Genomic DNA, 15,113 nt, shown 5'->3' on the forward strand with positions numbered 1-15,113 from the left:
CGTCAGTCGCTGCCGTTGGCTGACTTCCGGCGGGAGCGGAGTTGGGTTTCCGCGGGATCTGGTCGGCTGGTGAGGGCGGCTGGGCGCGTGCGGTGGGGCGGGAAGAGGCGGGTGGGAGCTGGACGTCCGGGCCGAGGGGTCGGGCCTGAGGGCTGGCATGGGGTGCGTGACAGGAGGTGGAGCGTGAAGGTGTCTGGCGGGGCGTGGGGACCGCGGCCGGTTCTCGGCGCCGCGGTGGGAAGCGCGCTCAGGACCCCCTGGTGAAATCTGTTCCCCGGACCGGCCCGCGCTGGCGCTGCCCCGGAGTCGCGTTCATTCACCCTGTTAAGGGTGACTCGAGTTCCCAAAGCGGGGGCCTTTTTAGGGTTGCTGCATTCGAAGTGTCTGGAGCCCATCTCTGCGCGCTGCTGACTTTGACTAGTAGCTGCCTTCTTTCTGTCCTTTTTCTTTTTTGAAGCTGTCATTCATCTCTGAAATGTAGGACTCTTCTAGCTGCTCCCACTCCATCTCTTAACCTCACCGCCCTCCCTCACGGGGGTCGACAAAGTCTTTAATAACTAAGAAAAGGACATCAGCTGATTTTGGGGTGGGGATTTCTTGGTGCCTGAATTAGGGAGGCTTATTTTATTTGTTTTTAAAAAGTTTTTATTTCACTTATATTAAGTAATCTCCCCAGCGTGGGACTGGAACTCATGACCTTGAGATCAAGAGTCCTGCGCTCCACTTACTGGGCCAACCGGGCGTTCCTGAATTAGGGAGGTTTAAAATAACATCACAGTTGAGACTGAAAGAGAACTTTCTTACTCCTCTAGTCCAGGCTTTCATGTAGTGCTCTGATAGATGGGCATTCAGACTTTGCCTGAGCATTGTTAGCATAACACTAGGCAACTTATTTTACTCTTGGACCTATTTTAATGAGAGTAAAGTTTTTCTGGGTAGAATGATGTAGTCATTTTCTATACGATGCTTAACTCGTGGTCCAAATGCATAGGATAAGCTAGGGATAGGAAGTTCAGAAGTTCATGCGCTTTCATTCATTATTTCATTTCTTCAGGGAGCATTCACTGAGTATCCAGTAGGCACATCCTGCCAAGTACTAGGGGTACTAGTTGAAAGAATCCTTTTCCTCAAAGAGCACGTAGTTTTGAGGGAAGGAGAGATGGGAAGGAGACAGACAAGAGAATAACAAAAGTGATAAATACTGTAAAAGAGGTTTACAAACAGGTGCTATAAGAATGTAAAAGAAGATACCCTCCAGTTGTTGCCCTTAGGATGTGAAAACTGGAATTGAGGCCAAGAGTTGAGAAGTAACATAGCATAGAGAATGATAGGAATCTCATTTCAAAACAGAATTTCTATTAATATAGCTTAACCTTTTTAAACAACCACACTTTGCTTTTGGGTTGTTTCTGTTGATGGGACTACCTGTTTATGAAAACAGCAATAGCAAACATTATTGATGTGATAAATTACTATTTAATGACATAGATGCTGTTTTTATTTCATTTTATAGCTGAAGAAACTGAGATTCGGGTTAAGTAATTTATGCAGTTTCAGAAAGTTGGAGAGAAGCTGACTTGGGAAACAAATGCAGACAGTTTGACTCCCACTTTGCTCTCAGCATCATGCTATTCTGCCTCCCTGATAGTAACGATCACTGACGTTTACTAATCACTTACTGTTTGATTTTTAGAGCAACCCTATGAGGTAAGAACAATTACTATCTTTTTCAGTTGAGGAAACTGAAGATTAGAGAGGTTAAGTTGCTCAGCCAAGATAACATGCTAATCGGTGGTGGAGTTAGGGTTTGAACCCGGCACTCTGACCACAGTCACTCCTCTCCCATCTAATGGGAGGTTGCGGGGGCGCCTGGGTGGCTCAGTTGGTTGAGCGTCCGACTTCAGCTCAGGTCATGATCTCACGGTCTGTGGGCTGGAGCTCCACATCGGACTCTGTGCTCACAGCTCAGAGTTTGGAGCCTGCTTCTGATCCTGTGTCTCCCTCTCTTTCTGCCCCTCCCCCACTCTCACTTTGTCTCACTCTGTCTCTCAAAAATAAATAGATGTAAAAAAAAAAAAAAAGAAAAAAAATGGGAAGTTGTGCATTTGGTATAAAGTACTGTGTCCCTGACTGAACATGAATAAGTGGAAAGGTGCTTGAAGAAATGCTGTTATCATTAATTAATATGAAGGTGATAAGAACTTGCTTTTCTCCTTTCAGGATGGAACCCAGGTGGGACTTGTACAATGTTGCCCTGTAAGAAGAGAAGGACTACGGTGACTGGGTCCCCACAGCACCAGGGCAGCCAGGAGGAAGAGGACCTAGACCTGGAGTCCGCTGTTAAACCAGTGTCTGACCAGGTGAAAGACTTGGGGTCAGCGTCACTCTCTGGGGGTCCAAGTCATGGCAGAGCGGCTGGCCTCCAAGTGCAGTCCGTGCAGGAGGCAGGAAATCAGCTTGGCGAGGAGGATCCACCTCTGAGCTCCAGGGTGTTCACCCAGGACACAAACGCACCAGTTCTGGAAGCTGTTGACGCGGCCATCTCTCAGGGCATCGCCCTACCTTCCTTGGAGTCTTCTCAGCCTCTTATTGTACATACTGGTAAAGGAAAGCTCCAGGCCCCTGGCTCAAGGAGAGGGAAGAAGATTGCACTCAGGCCTGGGCCAGTTCCCCAAGAAGATAGAGGAGATCATCCTGTTACAAAGGAGCCTTTTTCAGGAGAGCCTAGTGAAGAAGTCAAGGAAGAAGGAGGTAAGATATGAAACGTCTTAAGCCACGTTTCCCCGGTCGGTGCTAGGTGGCATTCCTTTACAAAGCAGTGTTTCTGAAAGGGGAAACTGACCCAGTGTGGGATTGGGACTGTGGAGCTCGTGGGGGTCGGCAGTGAACTTTATGAGTGGGTGGAGACCTTCTCCCTCCCTTTCCCTAGATCCTCTTCTGTATCCTTTTCTTTCCTTTCTAGGGGTGAACTATGTGGCCTTTTGTGATTCAGTTGTGTCTGTGCAGCAGGGCTTTTGGAGGAGAGGCAGCCGCTTGAAGGAGACACTACTGCCTGGGACTTTGGGCGGGGCTCTGAAGAGATGATGTAACCCTTGAGGGAGGAGTTGTAGTTTGACAGATGGTGGCAGGGGGTATCTTAGGCCAAGAGTAGGAGGCGCCGAGGCAGAAGAGGATGGTGAGGGGGTTGCTTGGAAGAAGTGAGAGATGACTTCCGGGTGGTGGATTGTGTATAGACTGTGAAGGGCTTTGTTTTTCATGCTCAAGCATTGGACCTCGTCCTGTAGGTGATGGCTGGTTCACAAGTAAGAGAAGCAGAAAGCATAGTTCTCCCCTCAGGAAGCTTTTTTCTAGGGTAGCTGGGAAGACGAGACATAAACATATTATCCATTTGGAGCAGTTGAAGGCAATACGTAGGCGCTGGGGTGTCTGGTACGGGTCATTCGGATTTTTGAAATTGGGACTGGCTGGGTTGGTGGGGTTCCATAGAGCGGGGAAGGAGAGGAGGTGGAGCAGCACATTCTGCAGCCCTGTGTAGGATCCGCGGTCCCCCGGAGGTTCCGCCGTCCCGCAGAGGTTCTGCAGCCCCCCGAAGGATCCGTGGTCCCCCAGAGGTTCCGCCGTCCCGCAGAGGTTCTGCAGTCCCGCAGAGGTTCCGCAGTCCCCCGGAGGATCCACGGTCCCCCAGAAGTTCCGCAGTCCTGCAGAGGTTCTGCAGTCCCCCGGAGGATCCGCGGTCCCGCAGAAGTTCTGCGGTCCCCCAGAGGTTCCGCCGTCCCGCTGAGGTGCTGTTTGTGCGGGCATGTAGCAGGGCTTCCCAGGGGCAGTGCGGGTGCGGATGACACAGAGCCTTGCTGGCTTCCCCATGAGACCTTACAGAGGGTCAGTCTGGGATGTTGGCAGTGAGGTCAGAAAAAAAGGCGTACCCTAGAGACATCAGAAGGGAGAATTAGTCTTGCTCAGAGACTGGCATCGTTTCAGTTCTCTGGCCCCAGTGCTGGTCGTACATCTTCCAGGCACAGGCACTGAGGCACTTGGAGAGGAGTTCATCCTTCCATGTGTGCTGCCTGAGGTGATTTGGGGCCGTCAAGATAAAATACAACTCTGAGATTGGAGTTTGGTGAGACGGAGTAGAAATGTTCAAAGTGTGAGTTGTGCTTCTTTGTGGAAAGGAACGTGGAGGAAGTTGACAACCTAAGGCTGAGGAAGAAGATGGCAGAGAGGGAAAACTGGGGAAGTGATAGGAGAAATCTCAGGAAGGAGGAGTGTCCAGAGCAAGGCACTTCATTTGAAAGTTCGTGACTAAGGAAAGAGGAGGATGGGGCCTGACGGAAGGCTACACTGGAGAGGGTGCAGGGGAGTTTCTGGGACGAGGAGGTGTGGTGAGGGAGGAGGAGAGCAGCAGTGTCTGCTCCACAGCAGGAGGGTGGACATGGCCCTGGGGGACAGCAGGGCCACTGAAATGTCTCCTTCAGGCCCGGGCGTGTTTGTGACGTGAAGGCAGCGGATCTGGAAAGGGCCCGGGAGTCAAGTAGGGCGGGGTGGGCGATCCCCCAGGGCTTCAGAGTCACCTGCTGATGAGGAGTGGGGTCTACAGACGTTTCCAGGGGTTAGTTTTCAGAGGTCCAAGTGTGGGTGAATGAGATAAACGTTCGTTGTTTGCGGTCAGCTGTAATACCACCCCCCCTCACGAGGCTGGATAATTAGAAGTGAATTCAACCATCTTGCACTGTAATGAGCTGTGTATACAAGCAATACCTGGAAAAGAAGGACCTTATGAGAGTGTCTGTCCAGAATCCTTTTTCTCCCCGTAAGTAACTTTTTGTTTAATTTTTGCTGAATAGAAATGTAATATACAAGGGGTGCCTGGGTGGCTCAGTTGGTTAAGCATCTAAGCTTTGGGTTCTGGCTGGCAGTGCAGAGCCTGCTTGGGATTCTGTCTCTCCTCTCTCTCTGCTTCTTCCCCCTGTGTGCGCTCTCGCGCTCTCTCTCTCTCTCTCTCTCTCTCTCTCTCTCTCGTGTGCACAAGCTCTCTTTCTAAATAAATAAACTTAAAAACATAAAAAAAGAAATGTAACATACAAAACAGAAGACTAAAAATTCATATATATGCATTTTTAAAAATACTGAAAAATTTAAGGTAGAAAAAAAATCACCCAGTAATTACTACTAAAATTAGTACAGGGGTGCCTGGCTGGCTCAGTCGGTAGAGCATGTGACTCCTGATCTCAGGGTTGTGAGTTCAAGCCCTACGTTGTGTGTAGAGATTACTTAAAAATGAAATCTTAAAGAGGTGCCTGGGTGGCTCAGTCAGTAAAGTGTCTGGCTTTAGCACAGGTCATGATCTCATGGTTCTTGTGCTCAAGCCCCACATTGGGCTCTCTGCTGTCAGTGCAGAGCCTGCTTCCGATCCTGTGTTTCCTCTCTCTCTGCCCTTCCCCTGCTCGTGATCTTGCGTGCTCTCTCTCTCAAAAAATAAACATTAAAAAAAAAAAGAAATCTTAAGAAAAATTTATTGTATGTTCTTTTAGTTGTTTTGTTCTCTTGTAAGTAACATTTTAGTATTATGAGTACATAAAAAAACAAAAACAAGGACAAAAAAGCCTGGGTTGAAGTGTAGTAGTTCTCCTTTATCCGTAGTTTCAGTTATCCGTAATCAACCTCGGTCTGGAGGCAGATGATCCTGACGTACTGTCGTCAGAAGGTCAGTAGTGACCTAACACCAGGTCACAAGGCTGCGTCACTCACCTCACATCCTGTCCTCACATAGGCATTTCATCATCTCACGTCATCACTAGAAAGGTGAGTACAGGACAGGAAGATATTTTGAGAGGGGAGAGCACGTTCACGTAACTTTTTACGGTATATTGTTTTAATTGTTCTCTTTTATTATTAGTTATTGGTAACCTCCCTAATTTATAAGTTAAACTACCCTAGGTGTGTATGGGAAAGAACATAGAATATAAGGGTTCGTACTGTGGGACATGTCAGACGTCTCCGAGGGTTTAGGAACACATGTCCCAGGGCTACCCGATCAGCGAGTTGTTACATTCCGTGCACCTGCTAAATCGTTTCTAGGCTGCAGGTGCTAGGGATTAAACTCCATCTGCACTGGTGTGTGTTCTAACAGAATTTTTCCCCCCACCCCCGGCCTCTTGTTTTGTCTTCAGAATTTTAATTGTTCTTTTAAAATTGATTTATATGATCTAATTTCTCCTCGTGCTTTTTTTTCTGTTTTGTAAAAATGATTAACTTCGGCAGATTTCAGCTCGTAATTAGTGGACTTGGGCATTTCTCAGCGAATTACTTTCATGTTATCCATTCGCAGTTCTTAGGCTGGCAGTAAGCAAGTTACAGATGTGCTCTGTGTTAGGCTTTCCCTTCTGGGTCTGTCTTACTCTTCTCAGCTTCCGTTTCTAGGCGCTTTCAGCCTCCAGCACACGGACAGAGGGAAGGAAAAGCGGGGGTCCTGTGGGGGTTCTCTGAGAGGAGAGTTAAGTTGAGAAGCAACATGATTGGGTAATAGGAAAGGAACATTTTCGGGGTGTCTGGCTGCCTTAGTTGGAAGAGTGTGTGACTCTTGATCTTGGGGTCGAGTTTGAGTCCTTTGTTGGGTGTAGAGATTACTTAAATACAACTGAAAAAATAAAAAAGAAAAATAAAAAGGAACATTTTCTCTATGTAGAGACTGGTGCAGCCTATAAACGGTAGGGACAGTGTTAGAGTAGTTCCAGATGTGTTTTCCGTAGTAAAAGTAGCGATGGAAACTAGCTACCAAAGTGAGCTTTTCGTATGTTTGTTTAAAACGTCTTTTATGTTGGTTCAGTTTTGAAATGTTGACACCATCAATCTAAAAATTATGAAGATTGTTGATTAAATGAGAGCACTATGTTGGGGCATCTGGGTGGCTCAGTTGGTTAAACATCTGACTTCGGCCCAGGTCATAATCTCTTGGTTCACGAGTTCGAACCCTGCATCAGGCGTGTGCTGACAGCTCAGAGACAACCTGGAGCTTGCTTTGGATTCTGTGTCTCCTCTCTCTCTGCCCCTCCCTGCACACGCTCTGTCTCTTTCTCTCTCTCAAAAATAAATAAACATTAAAAAAATTTTTTTAAAAATGAGAGCACTATGCTGTGCTGTTGATTGAAGTTCTCTTTTCTAAGGTATTTGACTGAGAGGAACTTTTGATTTGACGGACTCAGGGCTTCACTTCTTGTCCAGTCCCCGTTAAAAGCAAAAGCCCTCAGATGTTTTGACGTCATGGAGTAACCATGGGCTCCAGAAATGGAGGACGGAAGATTGAAGAGTAAACGCAGTCAATGATTGATTCATACTTAATTTAAAACTAAAACTTCTTTTCTTTGTTGGAGTGTGGAGGGTGGTCCGGTTTCAAATCCTGTTTACGCCAGTTGAAACTGGCCATGTTGATGAGGTAGTATTCTAGAGTATAGAGGCTACTTTGGGTAGAGCTCAGTGATAAACAACCTGATCTTTTTTTGAAAAAAAAAAATTTTATTTTATGAGATCTTCCTTCTTAATGGATTTCTTAAAAATGTTTATTTAATTTTGAGAGAGAGCGAGCCGGGGAGGGGCAGAGAGAGAGGGACAGAGGATCCAAAGCGGGCCCTGAGCTGTCAGTACAGAGCCTGACACGGGGCTCGAACCCACAAACTGCAAGATCATGACCTGAGCCAAAGTTGGACGCTTAACCAACTGAGCCACCCAGGTGCCCCTTAAAATTTTTTGACTTTATGATATGCAGACATGGAAGAACTTCATAAATACAGAGGGTGCATAGTGAAAAGTTAGGCACCCCTTCACTCTGTCCTCTGGACCCCAGGTCTTTGTCTTAGAAGCAGGCAGGCAGTTCAGCAGTCCCTTGTATATAGTCTGTAGATCTTCCGCCCGTACACAAGCCTGTATGTATTCTTCTTCTCGTGACAACTTGGTTCTAATGTTTACTTTTGATACAGCATGAATGCTTTGCTTTTTGAACACCCCATCTTCCCCAGAAGAAGCAACGATGGCACTGATGAAGAGTTGAGATGAAAAGGAGAAAGTTATCTAGTGAACCATAGAATCAACCACGTATTTATAATTTGATGGTGGTTTTTACTCAACTGCTCTGTAAAATTTACAGAGTCAGAAAGTTCAGGACATTTTGTAATGGATATCATTTATAGAAATTAAATGTGGTGTTAATGATTGTCCATATAAAATGTCCCTTTGTCATCAGAAGTATAACACCCCCCACCCCACAATTATGGTTCTGATTTCTCCATAGGAAAAAAATGCATACCTCAAAGCATATTAGAAGTAGAAAGACCTTAGCAATTACCTGGTTCAGCTCCCTGACATTAGGTGAGCAAATTGGATCTGAGCTTTGATTTCGGTATTTTTCTTAGGATACTGTCTTTAAGAGAGAGGAATACCTATGTGGTACGTGCATCATTAATGAAATTACCCAGCCGAAGAGGACTTTATAACAAAATGCTGATTTCTGCAACCTGGTATGATTGCAAATGGGCACAGTGTGGAGCAACCCTTGTGATTCTTCCAGGAAAACCTCAGTCTGGAGGGGAGATGCCTTCACTGCCTCTAGGCGCCCACTCTGCCAAACCGGGAGCCCTGCCTGGGAAGTCCCCTCCGTCACATGTCTGTGCCTGTCCCCAAGAGAAGCCACTTGGGACTCTGGCTCCGCAAGCTGAGGATGAGACAGAGGACGGCGGACTCTTCATTCCGATGGGTAGGCTTTGTTTCTCTTTTTTTCTTTTTTAATTAAAAAAAAAAATCCTCTCTATTGAAGTATAGTATGAAGCACAATGTGGAGAAAACTGCACGTATCTTAAGAGATCCAAGTTCACTGAATTTCAGAGATTGCAGACACCCATGCAAGCAGGAACTGGATCAAAAACAGAATATTACCTGCACCCAGGGCCCTCCCTTTCAGTTACTACCAACACCCCACCCCTGTGGGACCATTATTCTGACTTCCTGGTTCACCTGTTTTATACTTTATGAGTGGAATCATATGTATGTGTGTTTTGTGACTGCCTTTTTCCACTTGTGTTGTCGTGTTATGAAATTGGCCCCCGTTGCTGCACGTACTTGTGGATTGCTCGTTTTCATTGCTGTGTAGTAGCCTGTTGGAGTGTTCTACTATTTCTTAATCCATCAGCTCTTACCGGGCATTAGGATGGTTTCTAGTTGCAGGCTACTCTGACTGGTGCTGCCGTGGATGTTCCTGTTGCAGGTGTCTGGGTGAGCATCTGCACCTGATTTTCCTTGGGTGTAATTGCTAGGTCATAGGATTAGGCCTCTTTACATTTGTTTGAAATATTGTACGTAAAAAAAAAATTTTTTTAATATTTATTTTTGAGAGAGAGAGAGAGAGAGAGAGAGATCGCGAGTGTGAGCGGGGGAGGGGCAAAGAGAGAGGGAGACACAGAATGCTAAGCAGCTCCAGGCTCTGAGCGGTCAGCAACAGAGCCGGACGCAGGGCTTGAACCCACAAGCTGTGAGATCATGACCTGAACCGAAGTTGGATGCTCAACTGACTGAGCCACCCAGGTGCCCCTAAATATTGTATTTTTTTATTGTGAATTATAACACATACGCACAAGTGAATAAAGACTTCTAGGTGCACCTGGGTGACCCAGTCGGTTAAGTGTCTGACTCTTGATTTCAGCTCAGGTCATGATCTCACGGTTATGTGATCAAGCCCCTGTGCTGACTGTGGAGGCTGCTTGAGATTCTCTCTCTCTGCCTCTCCCCTGCTCGAGCTTTATCTCTCAAAATAGATAAACAAACATTTTTTAAAAATTAAAAAAATTAAAGGGGCGCCTGGGTGGCGCAGTCGGTTAAGCGTCCGACTTCAGCCAGGTCACGATCTCGCGGTCCGTGAGTTCGAGCCCCGCATCAGGCTCTGGGCTGATGGCTCAGAGCCTGGAGCCTGTTTCCGATTCTGTGTCTCCCTCTCTCTCTGCCCCTCCCCCGTTCATGCTCTGTCTCTCTCTGTCCCAAAAATAAATAAACGTTGAAAAAAAAAATTAAAAAAAAAAAAAAATTAAAAAAATTATGTAACAGCCACCACCTTCAGCATATGGGATGTCTCTCTGACCGCAGAAGTTCTCTCATTCCCCTCTGCAGGCCTTCATCCTCCGCCCTTGGCACCTGCCAGTCTCCCTTCTGTTCTGGCAGGTTCCCGTTTTCCACGGTGTTATCACGCGTGTGGTGTCATACAGTACGGAGCCTTGCGCCTCTGGTATCTTTCACCTAGTCTGATGCCTTTGAGATTCATTCGTGCTTTCATCGCTGAGTAGTATTCATTCTGTTCCAACGAAGGACCACAGTTTGTTTACCTGTTCACCAGTTGATGGGCATTTGGATTGTTTCCAGGTTTTGCCTGAAACTGCTATAAATATTCACATGTAGGTCTTTGATAGACATAAATTTTCATTTTTCTGGGGTAAGTAACTAAGAGTGTCATTGCTGGGGCTTATGGTTTATGTTTAACTTTGTAAGAAACTGCTGAACTGTGTTCCAGGGTGGCCGGACCATCTTACACTCCCACCTGCAGTATGTGAGATTTGCAGCTGATAGCCTCCAGCCAGCCGCTGTCAGACGTTTAATTTTATCCGTTCTACTAGGTGTATTTCCTCCTGGTTTTCAATTGCATTTCCCCAAGGAATAATGCTCCAGAGCATATTTTCATGTGTTTATGGCCATCTGTAGATCATTTTTGGTGAAATGTTAGTTCATTGTTCTGTAGTTTGCCTTCATTCCTTTTGTAATTAGTACATATCTTGCAGGAAATACTTTAAAACTATGCGTCTATCCTGTTCATCTTCAAATCTTTGTCCACTAATTTTAGCATCCATTGGTAGATTGCCTGTAACAGGCTTTTTTTTTTTTTTTAACTTTATGTATTTATTTTGAAAGAGAGAGAGAGAGAGAACCAGCAGGGGAGGGGCAGAGAGAGGGAGGGATCCAAAGCAGGCTTTGTGCTGACAGCAGAGAGCCTATCGCGGGGCTCAAACTCACAAACCATGAGATCGTGACCTGAGCCAAAGTCGGATGTCCAACTGAGCCACCCAGATGCTCCATTACTGTGTTCTTCTAATGGCAATTTTTTATTTCTCTCACGGCTTCTACTTCTATTAATTGGGATTTTCTATAAAGAAGAGCTGTCCTGGGGCACCTGGGTGGCTCAGTCAGTTAAGTAAGTGTCTGCCTCTTGATTTTGGCTCAGACAGGTCATAATCCCATGTTTCAGGAGTTCATGAGTTTGGGCCCTGTGTTGGGCTCTGCACTGATAGCATGGAGCCTGCTTGGGATTCTCTCTATTCCCCCCACCTCTCCCTTGCTCACACATGCTCTCACTCTCTTTCCCTGAAAAGAAATAAACTTTAAAGAGGACCTGTCCTTTCTTCATTATTTATTTATTTTTTCAATTTTTATGTGAGTGTGGACTGAGATATTTATTTTATTATTTGAGTTACAATGCAGTACTGTCGTTATCTTGCTCACGTTGTTTTAGTGTTAGCTACAGGGAGATACTCCAGGATTTACTTTTGTGGAATATGGTTTTGGTGTCATATCAAGGAACACTGCCTAATCCTGGGGCACCCGGCTGGCTCAGTTGGGGAACCTCGAGGCTCTGGATCTCAGAGGGTTGTGAGGTCGAGCTGCACACTGGGAGGAAAGCAGACTTAAAAAAAAAAATGATTTAAAAAAGAAAAGGAACTCTGCCCAAACTGAGGTCACAGAGTTTCTTTTCTGCAAGTTGTATGGTTTTACATATTACATTTAGGTGTATGAACCGTGTTGAGTTAATTTTTGTATCATCATGTGTGAGGTATGTTTGAGACTCTCTTGCATGTGGATGTTCACTTATTTCAGCACTATTTTTGGAAAATATTTTTTCTCCATTTAATTACCTTTGCACATAGGACACCTGGGTGGCTCAGTCGGTTTGTCGTCCGACTTTGGCTCAGGTCATGATCTTGCAGTTTGTGAGTTCGAGCCCTGCGTTGGGCTCTGTGCTGACAGCTTGGAGCCTGGAGCCTGGAGCCTGCTTCGGATTCTGTGTCTCCCTCTCTCTCTGCCCCTCCCCCATTCACACTCTGTGTCTGTCTCTCTCAGAAATAAATAAAAAAAAACATTTAAAAAATTAAGAAAAAATAAGTTACCTTTGCACCTATGTAAAAAAATCACTTGGCCATATTAGTGTGGACTTTTCTGGACTCTGTTCTGTCCCACTGATCTGTGTGTCTAACCTTTCACCGACACCACACAGGCTCGATCAGTATAACTTCACAGGGAGTGTCGAGGTCGGGTAGTATGAATCTTCACTTTGTCCTTTTTATTTTTATTTTTTATTATTTTTAATGTTATTTTTGAGAGAGAGAAAGAGAGAATGCGTGCGCATAAGCCGGGGAGAGGCAGAAAGAGAGAGAGACACAGAAGCTGAAGCAGGCTCCAGGCTCTGAGCTGTCAGCACAGAGCCCGATGTGGGGCTCGAACTCAGGAACCACATGATTATGACCTGAATGGAAGTTGTATGCTTAACTGACTGAACCACCCAGGTGCCCCCCCCCCGCCAGCCTTTTTAAAACAAGGTTATTAAACTATTCTAGGTCATTTGCATTTCCATGTAAATTTGAGAATTGGGTTGTTATTTTCTTCAAAAATACTTGCTGAAATACTGATTGGAAATGAATCTGTGGATCAATTTGGGAAGAAAGTTGTCATCTTAACAGTATTGAGTCTACTAATCCGTAGCAAGATACATATATTTATTTAGACGTTTAAAAATTTCTCTTAGCAGTATTTTGTAGTTTTTACTATATACATTTTTCACTTATATTTTAGATTTATGAAACATGCATTTTTTTTTATGCTTATGTCAGTTTTTCTTTTCAACTTCTAGTTTGTTGCCAACATACAGATAGAGTAGGCTTGGGTATATCAGTCTATCTTGTGACTTTGCTATAAATTCATTTATTAGCTGTATATACTTTATAGATTCTTTTTTGTTTTTATTTTATTATTATTTTTTAATGTTTATTTATTTTTGAGAGAAAGAGTGCAAGCGGAGGAGGGGCAGACAGAGGGGGAGACGTAGAATTGGAAGCAGGCTCTAGGTTCTGAGCTGTCAGCACAGAGCCCGACATGGGGCTCGAACCCACGAACCGAGAAATAATGACCTGAGCCGAAGTCAGGTGCTTAACCAACTGAGCCACCCAGGTGCCCCCATTCTTTTTTGTTTTTGAAGAGTTTATTTGTTTTGAGAGAGAGGGAGAGAGAGAATCCCAAGCAGGCCCTGCGCTCACAGTGCGGTGAGATGGTGACCTGAACTGAAATTGAGTCGGACGCTTAATGGACTGAGCCACCCAGGCACCCTTACTTTATAGATTCTTTAACAATTTCTTACAGAGATAATTATGTCATCTGAGAACAAGGGGTTTTTTTTGACCTTCATTTCTCTTTCTTCCTCTTCTTCCCTTTATATCTCCCTCCCTCTTTCTCTTCCTTTCCATTTGTCGGTCCCCCTTTACTGTGTACAACCCTGAGGGGAAGTGGCGAGAGGGGTTGTCTTTCCTGTGTTCCTGGTCTCAGGGAAGTATGTTCCGTCTTTCACCGTGGAGCTGAAGCTGGTTTATGGCTGTGGTGTATTGGATTGAGGAAGTTCTCTACTGTTCCTACTTGCTGAGAGTTTTTATGGTGAATTGATGTTAGATTTTGTGAAAAGCTTTCTCTGCCTCTATTGAGATTGTCTTTTGTTTTGTTTTTGCTTTTGATCTGTTGATATAGTGAATTATATTGATTGATTTTCAAATTTGAAAGCAATTTTGCATTTCTGGGGTAAGCCACACCTTTTGGCCATGATATATTACCCTTTTTATACATTGCTGGATTTGATTTGCTGGTATTTTAAAGATTTTTGTATCTGTGGTCAATAGTTTTCTTGTACTGTCTTTGTATGGTTTGATATTGGGGTCATGCTGAGTTGGGAAGTGTTCCCTTTTTGTGCTTTTGTTTTTGGAAGAGCGTGTGTGAATTGGTATTACTTCTTCCTTTTTTTAATATTTATTTTTTTATTTTGAAAGAGAGAGTACATACGCATGAGCTGGTGAGGGGCAGAGAGATTGAGAGAGAGAGAGAGAGAGAGAGAGAGAGAGAGAGAGAGAAAATCCCCTGGTAGGCTCTGTGCCGCTAATGCAGAACCCATGGGGCTCGAACCCATGAACTGTGAGATCATGACCTGAGCCAAAGTTGGATGTTTTTTTTTTTTTTTTTTAATTTTTTTTTTTTTTCAACGTTTATTTATTTTTGGGACAGAGAGAGACAGAGCATGAACGGGGGAGGGGCAGAGAGAGAGGGAGACACAGAATCGGAAGCAGGCTCCAGGCTCTGAGCCATCAGCCCAGAGCCTGACGCGGGGCTCGAACTCACGGACCGCGAGATCGTGACCTGGCTGAAGTCGGACGCTTAACCGACTGCGCCACCCAGGCGCCCCCAAAGTTGGATGTTTAATTGACAGCCACCCACGTGTCCCTACAGTTGGTATCTTTCAAGGTATTTGTCTGTTTCGTCTACCTTGTCACATTTATTGGCATAAATGTTTTCATAATATTCCTTTGTTATCTTTCTATTATCTGTAGGGTCTGCAGCAGTGTCTGTTCTTTTATTCTTGATACTGGTGATTTGTGTCTTTTCCTTAACCACTCTGGCTAGACGGTTTTCAGTATTCATCTTTGAATTCAAAGGACAAGCTTTTGATTTCATTAATTTCTCTATTTTTCTGTTTTCTATTTCATTGATTTTTGTCTGTTTTCTTTCTCCTTGCTTTGGGTTTAATTTGGTCTTTTTCTGGTTTTCTTAAAGTGGAAGCTTAGATCACTGATTTGAGACTTTTCTTATTTTTTAATAGTACTTAATGTGTCACTTTCCTGTTAAACACTTGTGTTAGCTGTGCCCCGCAAATTTTGTTTGATATGTTATATTTCATGGACTTCAGTTGACAATATTTTCTAATTTCCTTTGGGATGTCTTCTTTGACCCACAGATTATTCAGAAGTGTGTAGTTTTATTTCTAAATATTTGGAGAATTT

The 15,113-nt window shown here is 44.7% G+C and overlaps 1 protein-coding gene across 2 annotated transcripts in view; it reads left to right on the top strand.

Moving 5' to 3' along the window:
• Window positions 1-16: 16 nt before the first annotated feature.
• LOC124521680 (GON-4-like protein) overlaps window positions 17-15,113 on the top strand; it is a 69,818-nt gene continuing 54,721 nt past the window's right edge. Inside the window, exons 1-3 of one of the 2 annotated variants that reach the window (XM_047092689.1) lie at window positions 17-69; window positions 2,221-2,751; window positions 8,558-8,743. In XM_047092689.1, the coding sequence (XP_046948645.1) occupies window positions 2,247-2,751; window positions 8,558-8,743 (691 nt within the window). In that variant the 5' untranslated portion in view covers window positions 17-69; window positions 2,221-2,246. Of the gene's footprint in view, window positions 70-2,072; window positions 2,752-8,557; window positions 8,744-15,113 lie in introns of those variants that run through there. The other variant, XM_047092690.1, reaches the window with a different exon arrangement.

The sequence above is a fragment of the Lynx rufus genome, unplaced genomic scaffold (genome assembly GCF_022079265.1).
Source record: "Lynx rufus isolate CCGP_SWC_20201006 ecotype Redwood Valley unplaced genomic scaffold, mLynRuf1.p SCAF_31, whole genome shotgun sequence".
NCBI classification, from domain to species: domain Eukaryota; kingdom Metazoa; phylum Chordata; class Mammalia; order Carnivora; family Felidae; genus Lynx; species Lynx rufus.